Consider the following 10,950-nt stretch of genomic DNA (forward strand, 5'->3'; position numbering starts at 1 on the left):
CCTGGAACTCAGGCAGAATCAAAAACATTAGACATGTGGGTCAGGAAAGCAGACTCTGGGAATTCTCCACAAAATAAATCAAAATCTTGAAGGCCAAGGGTGTGGGATTTGCATTTTAACAAGTTCTCTAGGTGACTCTACAGGCTATGTGGAGCTTTTGAGGAGTTCTAAAAGGAGGAGTGAAGTAGCCAGATGTTCAATTTAGATAGACCACTCTGGTGTCTGTGTCTGGATGATTTCAGAGGAGCAAGGCTCTGTTAGAAGGCTCTGGCAGTACTCCAGATCATGTTCTTTAATTTTATAAATACTCATATTGTATACAATACACTTATTGTATACACACATGTGGCAAAAATATTACCTGCCTAAGAGCTGTAACCATCTTTTTAGGAAACAGTAACAACAAGATCCAAGGCACTGCACCCTCAAGTTAGCTAGGAAGACAATAAGTAGGAAAAATTTAATCCAATAATAGGACTGCTAAATGAAATTTTTCTATCCCATTATGAAGATAAAAAAAGTAGAAATCATTAAATGGTGTTGCCTCTGGAGCTGTGAGACTAGGAGTGGAGGAGAGGAGCATGGAAACTGCTAATTTCTTTGGTATATATTAATCAATTTTTAAAATAAAACCTTTTCTTTGGCTGACACCTTACCAGTGTCATCACCCTCTCAAAATCAGCCTTGATTCATCTACAGGTCTAATTTGCATCACGGACCCGATTAATAAAAGTTTCACATTTGCCAACAGCTTTATCTCTCAAGATGCAAGTAAATCATACTAATAGTTTTATTAGCCCTTGCAAGGTCATGAGCCAGTAGAGGTAAAATCCTTGACTAGAATAATCCTGTACTCACAACTCACTGATTGGGGGATAAGGAGGGGGGAAAACAAGGTTTAAAAGTAAAGCAGTGTAACCAAAATGAAATAGTCATTTCAAGTCACTTTCACCCAGTTTGAAGGATGTAAACACTTTCTTTGTATGCTTTATCAACTAAGAACTATTTCCTCTAATTCTCTGTTTCTACAAAGTTAGACAACTGAAGTTTCAGGGTATAAAATTATACTGGGACTCCGTACCTCATCTGCCATTTGCATTTTTAACAAGTAACCTACTGAGACCTATTTTGCAACAAAATGACACAACAACAAAAGAAAATGCTTTAATACAAAACTTAAGTCAGCATGACACTAAAGCCATAGCAGCAGTAGTGCCAAAGTCTCAAGTAAGAACTTGGCCACTTTCTTTTGTATCCAAGTCACACGATTCACAAGCCTCAGTATCTTGTATCCCAACAATATAGCAAACAATATTGATCATTTTCTCACTGTGATCACAGAATCCCAGTTTAGAACAACTTCACACAGCCCAGTATTCTTTGGCCCCTTCCTGATCTCTGTTCTGGGCTCCATCTAAAACTATTCATTCTGAGTACCGGCCTTAACATAAATGATAAAGCAAACTCTAATCCATAAGGAACTAATCCCAGAAAATTTAACTGGAACAACAGAAACAACAAAAATTATCCCTCTGCCTACCAATTACAAAACTGTGTTTTACAGCCCAGGAGTTTTACTTCTAAGCTTTTTCATCTGAAAGAGTATTACATAGCTACATACAAATATTTACCTATTAGAGATTTCTCCTCAGATACTCAGAGTGGGTACACTACGTATTTCAATTTTTAAAGACATATTGATTTGCCTACATTTTAAAAGCTTTTTTTTTAGTGGCAATCTAGTTCAGATGTCCAAGAGTTAATCCTAACTCAGATGCCACCCATTTTATTGAAGCCTTGAAAAAGTTGTCCAGAGTTTCAAAATGCCACCACTAGAAAGGACCTTGGAGGCTATCGACTCCAACACTAGTATTTCACATACTGAACGAGGTGAAAGCCCTTTTAAAAACTGACAGTACTACACAAAAAGTATCATTTTCACTGATGAGGCCCAGAAAAATTCGAAAGATTCATAGGAAGTTAACCACATAGAACCAGGGCCTAGAACTCCCAGCTCTTGGCCCCCATCCCACACTCTGAACTTGCCAATTGAACATACCATTTTAAATTGTTGTGGGAGGCTTTTATAAAATTGTGTGAAGAGCATATTTATGTGTATATGGCATTTGACAATTTCTAAAAAGTGAATCTTACAAAATTAGGATTACAATCCAAAGGAGGAACCTCTTTCCCCAAACAGAAACAATGTGCTTTCTTCTGATTTACCATTTCCTGTCTCACCCCCAATTTCAAACCCTAACACAACTAATCCAACCTCCTGCTCAAACTGTGTGTTGACTTACTCTACAAATGATGTGTTTTCTATAAATTGCTACCTTCAAACCCTTAGAGAAAGGAAAGAAAACAAATCTGTACCTAGCACATCAGATGAATGCAGAGGCCCTCTGCAATTAACCAATTATAAATCAGGATGTTTAATGCTGAAAATAGATTCAGTATTTAAGCAAAGACGATTTACAATTTCAGTTTGAGGCCTTTACAAAAATAACTCTGCTGAAGAAAGATTAGGAAGGATACCAGACGTTTAGAACAGAACAGACATAATACAGAATAATTCCATTCTCTTGTATAGAATTATTTAAACTACATAATGGTTACAGGCAATTAACTCCAAAATCTTTTGTACCAAAAATTAAACTAGAGATTTCCAATGGAGATTTTTTCCAGGGCATACACTGCATGGCAGCATCAATCACTCTCTTTTTCCTAAAGTTGGTGGGTGGGGACATGGATTAGAAATTTCAAAAAAAGGCAGGGAGGATAGGGTGGCAGGAGCAACATTCAGGTTTTGTTTCTTGGGATGTACTTATACACTTTGCAAAGATATGAATGATATCTATGCCAAAAACAGTCTATCGTGAAGTTACTGCTCCTTTACACTTTCGCACATTACCCCGTTTACCTGTCTCTTGTCTGACTTTTCTACTTCAGAACATACACTTCAGATGTTCGCCTTGCTCTTCCCAACACGAAAGACACGTATGCTTTTAAAACTAACTGCTAGAACCTTGTCTGACAACCATGTTTCAACACGGAAGAGGCCCACCCAGCTGGGCTTTACGGATTGTCCCAGGCCTTGCAGTCCTGTGCAGTAAAAGGGGGTGTGTCCGCGGTACCTTCGCCCTCCTCTCCGCCGCGGCAACCCCGGAGCCCCCTTTCTCCAGATGGCCCTAGTAGCTGTTACCAGAGCGTCCTGAGCTCTGGGCCCCGGCCCACCAATTTCTTGGGGACTCTTTCCTTGCCCCTGCCATTCCCAACCAAGGAGTCTGAGTGACGAGGTACAAGTGAATGCTCATAGCCCTTCCACTTTATGAGGCCACTCGGCAGCCCTTTTTCCCCCACCGAAGGCTTCCCCGGGGCGCCCCCGCCTTGGGTCTCTAACAGCGATCCGAGAGGGCCTCACAAACAAATCCAAAGGTATTGGGGGTCAACAAGTGAGGCAAACTGGACATCTAAGGTTCTCTGGGAAGGGTCACCCAGGAGGCGTCCCCCATTCCCGTCCAGGGAACGGGCCGCGGCTGAGCCGAGACACAACGGCGGGGGCCACCCGGCCGCCGGGACCCACCAACTGCTTCAGGTCCTCCTCCGAGAGCTCCGCGTAGCGGTACCGCTGCTGCTCGAACTCGTACCGGGTGGTTTTGGCCACTACCACTACCCGGGACGGGCGGAAGCCGCCGTTTGGGCGGCTACCACAGCCCGCCAGCTCGCGCGGCTGTCCCTGCCCCAGGTGCCGCTGGCAGCCGCCGTCACCGCAGAGCCGCGGACGCGCGGCGGGGCCTCCCGCGCCTGGCGCGCTCAGCGCTACCGCCCGGCCGCCCGCCACGCGACGACAGCTGCCCAGTAGGAAGCCTCGGTAGCAAGTCATGGTCGGCCCCGCAGGGGCTGCAGGCTCGGGATCCTCCCTCTGCTCCCCACGGTCAGGAGCGCGCGCTGCTCGCGCCTCCCTAGTCTCTAACTTCGCGTCGGGCCGGCAGAGGTTAAGTGCGCAGCCATGCGCGGCCCCGGGCCGCTAGTGGGACGTGCCCAGACGCTGAGGGGGCGGGGAAAGTGAGGCGATTGGAAGGCTAGCGAGCCCAAACGAGGGAAAGGTGGGCCGGGAAGCGCTGGAAGCCAAAGCTGCCGGTTTTGTTTGTTTGTTTACGCGTTTCTAGTCACGCCTGCGCACTGTCCTCTCCCCAGTCAGTGGGCCGACCTCCCGCTCCACCCCTTCCCGGGCGGTTGCTCTTCGCCCTCCCCCAGGCCAACACCGTCAGCCAGTCAGAGCCCGCTGCAGTTTCGGAGCCGGAGGGGCGGCGGGCATTGGCTGGGACCGCAGGAAGGGCTGGGAATCTATTTGGCTCGCAAGCCGCCGGGAGGAATCCAGCTGGTACGGGTCTGAGACGGCGCGGGGGGCTTTGGGTAGGGTTTTGAGCACTTGGCGGGAAGGGCAGTGGCGCTCACCTCCTCGCTGCAGTCCAGTTCTCTTTCGTTAACGCCTGTTAGGCGAGAGCTCATACCCTTTGTTAGTTCATTCAAGCAGTGCGTTCTGAATGGTGGTAAACTGTTCTGCGCGGGCTAGGGGCTGAGGAAACTGACCCAAGACCGGCTACATAATTGCAAGACCTAGTGCAAAATAAAAACTAAGAGTTTTTGTTGGGGAATTAAGAATTTCAAGACGGACAGCAGAGCATTAAACCGAGCACTAGGCCTCTTTAGGCGCAGGGAAATGTGCACTAGCACAGGAGGTCGGCCCGGCTAATGACTGAAGAACCACCAGCTCCAAGAGAAAAAGAGGAACTTGAAGGTTATAGGATAGAGGAGTCTAGCTAAAAGGAGCATTTTTAGATGGGGAGATAAGGTTAAAAAGGTAGATAGGACAGGAGTGGAGAATTAAAAATGCTAATAATTTGGACTTAATCCTATTGCCAGTTGTGAGCCCTCGAAGGCTTTTAACTAGAAAGAAGTCTTTGTAAGTGGTGTTTGACTCTCTGGCTTTGAAAGTTTAGGTAAATTGGGAGACACGGGATGGAAAAGGGACTGCTGGAGGCTGTGGGAATGGTTTTGCATGAAGTGATAAGGACCTGGGTTAGGAAAAGCTCTTGTTGTAAAGCGAGAATCAAACGGCAATGCACATCCTCACCTTTATTCCTCCTACTCCTTAGATCCTCTTGCTTTGGCAGCCTCTTTGCTCCTTTGTCCTGGCACTATCTGTAACTAGCTTTAAGATTGGGCAGGTTATTTCATCTTTCTGGGCCTCAGATTCCTTGTCAGTAAAAACAGGGTTTTGAAATAGTGTGATTTCCAGGTACTATCAAGCTCAAATTCACTCCATGAATCTGTGACTCTTACTTCTCAGCTTGCCACCACCATCAACATTCATTCATGGGTTCACTCAATATTCATGGAGTAGTATATTAGACTAGGGAAATACCCAATTGAGTGTGATAGGTGTCTGCTTTTAGGTCATTCACCCCTTTTGACAGGAACTTTTGCTTCACAGCAAACTGCTAATAGTGACTTATAATGTACTCTTAAGCACACCTCTCTTCTGTGGATTGTGAGTTAGTCATCTTTAACTTGAACATCCTCAAGGTCCCTTCTATTCTTACTGTTCTAATACTTCGTAATTCATTAGATATTAGGAAGAAAGAAAGGGGAGAAATCACAGATGACACTGAGGTTTGAAGCCCTAGTAAGTAGGAGAATGTTAACTGATCCATTTGGCAGAGAAAATGAGTAAGGAGAACCTGTTTTGAATCAAAGTGACTTTTGTGATGCATATATAACATTTTAGACCTGTTCTCGTCCCACTTCACTAATAGGAACTCAAATTTTTGGCTCTTCCCACATTTCTTACTACGAACATACCTACATTGACATATCAATTGGAATATCATTATTTTGAACCCCATTCCTTCTGCCTCCTCAAAAATACTGCTCCATCTTATATATCTTTAATTCTTTCTCTCTACTGGATCTTCCTCTTCAGTATTTCAAGTTGCGCATGATTATGACATATTAAAGAAAATACAAAAGCCTTCTAAACCCCATGTACCACTCTAGCTTTTTACCATTTTGCCTCCCTTCCCTTTACAGCTGAGATTGTTGAAGAAATAGTCTGCACATCATCACCACATCCCTGCCTTCTGTTCGTTCTTCAGTATAATCTAGCTTCTCCCCACCACCTCACTAATTACGTATTTCCAAGGCTGCTAATGATCTGTTCATAAACTCAGAAGACATTTTTTAGCCTTAAATTACTTAATCTTTCTAAAGCATTTGACATGATTATCATTTCTTCTAAAAATGTTTTTCTCTGGCTCCCAACACACTAGTTTCTAATGGCATTCCTCCATTCCATGATCCCTTCCAGGGTTCTTCCTAAAAGCCCATCTGCAGGACCTATCTTTGGCTCTCTGCCCTCTCTCTTTCTCTGTCCACTTTTCTGGGTGATTTCATCCAGTGTTGTGTGATAGAAAGAGCTTGGCCTTTGAAATTAGAAAGACCTTGGTTCAGATCCCAGCTCTATAGTTTTAGTTTTGTGAACCTTGGACTCGTTGCTTAACCTTTCTGAACCTATTTCTTCATTTATAAAATACAATAGCTACCTTACAAAGTTGTGAATATGTATACAAATGCCGATCCGTGTGCCAATCATTAAGTAAACACTTGGCAAATATTACCCCCCTTCCCCTTACATGACTTCAGCTACTACCAAAATCTTTATCCCAAATCTTTCTTCTGAGCTTCAAATCCGTATTTCTAGCTTCCTGTTGGATAATGCCTCTTGAGTGTTACACATACAACACACCTCAATGGAGATCAAATTATGTCTGAGTGCTGCTATGGACCAGGCACTCGGCTAGGTGCTGGAGATAAAATGATAAACGAAAGGTAGTCTCTGCCCTTGAGGGGCCTAAAATCTATGTGATGATAGATTATTATACACAAGGTGCTATAGGAATTTGGAGGAGTAGGTCTTAGCTTAAGAGGAGTTTGAAAAGGCTTTTTTGTTTTTCTTATTTCTTTGTTTTGTTTGCAATTTGTTTTTTAATTTTTTGATAAAGTTTAAAAACAAAAAAGAAATGCCGTGGGCTAAAGCCTTGAAGAATGAGTAGATAATTAACCAGAATCAGCAAGAATGAGAAAGGAACTCTGCAAAAGCAGAATGACTAAAGCAAGGATGGGTAAAGAAATAGCAGTTCTGAATTTCTAGAAAATTCAGAGAGAGGAAGGCAATGCTGGGAGGTGAGTTTGGAGAGGTAGACAGGGGAAAGACCATGGAAAGTCTTATATCCATGCTTAGGAACTTGGATTTTATCCTGTGTATGATAGGAAGCCACTAAAAGGTTTAAGGAGCAAATGACAATCTTTGCAAAAATTATAAACAGGTATGTCTTTGAAGAAAGAGCAACAGTGAATAAATATCTGAAAAGTTACCTAACTGTATTAGAAATCAGAGAAATACAAATGAAGATCATAGTGAAAAACTGTTTTATATCCACAAGATTGGCAGATACTAGAGAACTGGTAATACTCTAATTGTTTGAAAACTGTTATCATATCACACAAATCTATATTAGGCTAAACATTCACCAGTTATTTAAATAGCTCCTGCAATGCCATAGTTTCCAAATATTATCTTAGTCCCCTACAGATGTGTTCATGGATTCCAGTTTGTCAATCCTATGTGTGATTCAAAACTAAATCCGTACTCTGGATATAATCTTAACAGGGAAAAGAAAAGAAAAGAAAGGGAGGGGAGGAGGAGGGAGTGGGAGGAAGAGGAGACGAGAGGGGAGGGGAGAGGAGGAAAAGAAAAAGAAGAAAAAAAAGAAAAAACCCTCCTGGCATTCGGGGATTAAATATCATAGTTTCAACTGCTTTCAAACAACCTGAGAGGTAATAATTTATCAATGTATTGGGTTTCAAACTCAAACCCTATCTGTGGCAAGGCTGGTGTGCTTTTCTAGTGAATGAGCCTGCTCAACACTTGGTAGCCACATCTCAAGCAAGCTTAATTGTTCTCAACAATTTAACGGAAAAATTATGTATATCATTGTGATATTCTCAATTTCATTACAAAGGAGTTTAAGATGTATCCTTCCCAATATCAAGGTCTACTATTTATGCAAACACTAAAACACCTCCAACTCGCTTCATGTATTTTCTGACTCTGTGTATGAAACATACTCCTTTTTAATGATATTCACAAACTCTAAGACCTGTATAGGATGTTTTCCTTGGAGGACTAGGGATTCCTGGCTTTGACAGTAAAGGGTATAAAATAATATTTTAAGAGAGAACATTGTGATGGTCCATAATTAAGCTTAATAATTGTAGTAAAGTACTGTTAACAGAGAAGAATGTTTAGATTATCTTAATATAAGATGATATATTTGAGGAATATTTTTCTAAGTAAATTTTCATAAAATTAGCAACCCCCCAAAAAATGTATGCTTTGAAATAACCTATCTAAATGAGTTATGAAAGTGAGTATCGTTGGTCCTTTTTGCCTGTCCAGACACCAACTCCGCATTGCCCTGTGGTCGTGGGGGAAAGCAGAAGGAAGTGGGCACGTCACAGCGGTGCACCTTGAGGAGAGGTCGACAAGGAGCAAACTGCCGGGAGAGGTCCAGTCTCCTAAGAATAACTGTGCTTAAAGAAGACAGTTCTCAACATGGAAAAACCATGCAAAGAAAACGAAGAACAGCCACCGAGCAAGCCAAAGATCAGTGAGGAGCGGCCTCCTTTGGAGCACCCTCCGGAAAAGCACTCCCCCGAGGAACAGTCTTCAGAGCAGTCCTCGGACGAGGAGTTCTTTCCGGAAGAACTCCTTCCTGAGCTCCTTCCTGAGATGCTACTTTCTGAGGAGCGTCCTCTTCAGGAGAGCCTTTCTAGGAAGTACCTTTTTGAGGAGCGCCCTCCAATGGAGCAGCCTCCTTGTGGAGTAGGAAAAGATAAGCTAGAAGAAGGAAGTTTTAAAGAAAGGCTGGCTCGTTCTCGCCCGCAACTAAGAGGGGACATACATGGCAGGAATTTAACCAATGAGGAGATGATAAAGGTAGCAGATGACATGGAAGAGATGAAAAGAGTAAGAAACAAACTGATGATAATGCATTGGAAGGCAAAACGAAACCGTCCTTATCCTATTTAATGTGCTCTGCTTTGAATTCTGTTTTGCCTCATATTAGTATTGCCACCTGAAATTTCTGTTTGCATTTTTTTACAGATCGTTTCCTATCTTATTAATTTTAACTTTTTGCGTGGCTTTGTTTTAGGTGTTTCTCTTGTAACTGGTATAAAACTGTTTTTATTTCCCTACAATCTGCAAGTTTCCCTCTTTCCATCATGAATTTCACCCCATATGCATGGAAAGGTGTACTTTATATAGTAAAGTGAAAAGAACAGTTTTCAAAAAGTATATATAGTATCCTGTTTTTGTAAAAAAAATACTTGTGTATTTATATATTAACATGCAGAGAAAAAAAAAACTGAATGTATATGCACCAGAAGCTTAACAGTGACTATCTGTGGTAAGATAATAGGTATTTTTATTTTGTTTTTTTATTTTTGCTGTATCTGAATTTTTTTAGTTTTTCAAGATGAACTTGTGTCATGCTTAAAAAAACAACACAATGACATAATGAAAAAATATGAAGCAATAAAAAAAAATGCCATTCAGTTCATATGGTCAATGGGACACTTAATAAATACTTGTCAGAACTTAAAAAAAGAAAAAAACATATCCCAAGTTTCTTCCGAATCTCTTAGGTAGAAATATGGCTTCATCGCCATCCTAGTGTGGAAGCAAGAATGAACATGTTGGGAAGATAAAAAAGATCTCTATTCTCTGCTTCACTTAATTTAGTACAATCACAATGTTCCCGTACTCTGCTAAGATCCTACAGTTTAAAAGAACCAATACTTTTAATATCTTCTCCAGATGTCTCTCTGTTTATACTATGCTGATGATGAAAATTTTCCACCGAGTGTGTTCTGCATCACAGTCCTTCTTCTGGTTAAATAAAATTTCTGCTAGAGGTTCCTTTCATGCCAGAGCTCTTACATATTTTTTCCTCCATTTTTCTCTCTGCCTTTCTCACATTCATTTTTCTTCTCTCATAGCTTTCTGAGCCACTACTTCATTTAGAAGTAAAGGATGTAATTCATTATATTTCTTCTATAGTCACTGGAAGAATAAATGAGGCTCTCTTAGTAGCTAACTTACAGTTGTTCAGTTATATGGGAAGAACCCAACTCTGAACAATTTAGCATACTAAATAAATCATAGACTAAAAGGGGCAACTCAACTTCCAAAATGCTAAACTAAACTTTCGTACATTAGCTGAAGTTTGATTTAATAAGTACATGTATATAATTGCTTTTAATTCTATAAAAGTACTGTAATAAAGTAATGCAACTTAAGAAAATATGTATTCACGTATACATCCAAAAGAATATTGTTCTTCAAGGTAGCACTTTGTGAAGTTATGTCCTTATTTTAAATATGTTGTCATTGTTCAAAATATTTTCCGAAATCATTTTGGAATTATGAATCTTTATTCCCTAATAGGGGAATTGTTTAGAGAACACAATCAAAAGTCATATGAATCATGGGGTGATCAAGTTGGATATACCATCGGGATGAAAAATGAAATACGGCTATAAGTACTGAGGTAATTTTCTTGCACAACTCATAAAGTGTCTCTGAAATGTATCTCAAAAGAAGAACATCAAAACTCTAGCACAGGAGTATGGGAAGATGGCAGATTAGGAGAGTCAGGGCAAAAAAGTCTCCATGAAAAACACTAGATAAAAGTCAGAACATGTTCCAGAATACCAATTTTAGCGCTGTACCAATTGGACAAGGACTGATAAATCCACAGGGAGTGTGCACTTAGGGAATCTGAGAGTCTGCGTTCAGAAACAAGTGAGTGAGGCTGTTAG

At 41.3% G+C, this 10,950-nt stretch overlaps 2 protein-coding genes across 6 annotated transcripts in view; one reads left to right on the forward strand and one right to left on the reverse strand.

Moving 5' to 3' along the window:
- The window catches only part of NADK2 (NAD kinase 2, mitochondrial), a 60,067-nt gene extending 55,944 nt beyond the window's left edge, over positions 1-4,123 (reverse strand). The window contains exon 1 of one of the 2 annotated variants that reach the window (XM_037799156.1): positions 3,587-4,123. In XM_037799156.1, coding sequence (XP_037655084.1) covers positions 3,587-3,886 — 300 coding nt within the window. In that variant the 5' untranslated portion in view covers positions 3,887-4,123. The remainder of the gene's footprint in view (positions 1-3,586) is intronic. The other variant, XM_037799157.1, reaches the window with a different exon arrangement.
- Positions 4,124-4,241: 118 nt separating this feature from the next.
- Positions 4,242-10,484, forward strand: LOC119506202 (transcription elongation factor A protein-like 1). Of its 4 annotated transcripts, none has more exons than XM_037799181.1 (2): positions 4,242-4,387; positions 8,525-10,484. In XM_037799181.1, exon 2 carries the CDS (start codon positions 8,681-8,683, stop codon positions 9,155-9,157), a length of 477 nt encoding a protein of 158 aa, XP_037655109.1. In that variant the 5' UTR covers positions 4,242-4,387; positions 8,525-8,680; the 3' UTR covers positions 9,158-10,484. The 4 variants fall into 4 exon arrangements, with proteins under 4 accessions (XP_037655109.1, XP_037655111.1, XP_037655112.1 ...); XM_037799183.1 differs by having other exon boundaries at positions 4,254-4,393; XM_037799184.1 differs by lacking the exon at positions 4,242-4,387 and adding an exon at positions 7,312-7,391.
- Positions 10,485-10,950: the final 466 nt, after the last annotated feature.

Source organism: Choloepus didactylus, chromosome 11 (assembly GCF_015220235.1).
Source record: "Choloepus didactylus isolate mChoDid1 chromosome 11, mChoDid1.pri, whole genome shotgun sequence".
In the NCBI taxonomy this organism is placed as follows: domain Eukaryota; kingdom Metazoa; phylum Chordata; class Mammalia; order Pilosa; family Megalonychidae; genus Choloepus; species Choloepus didactylus.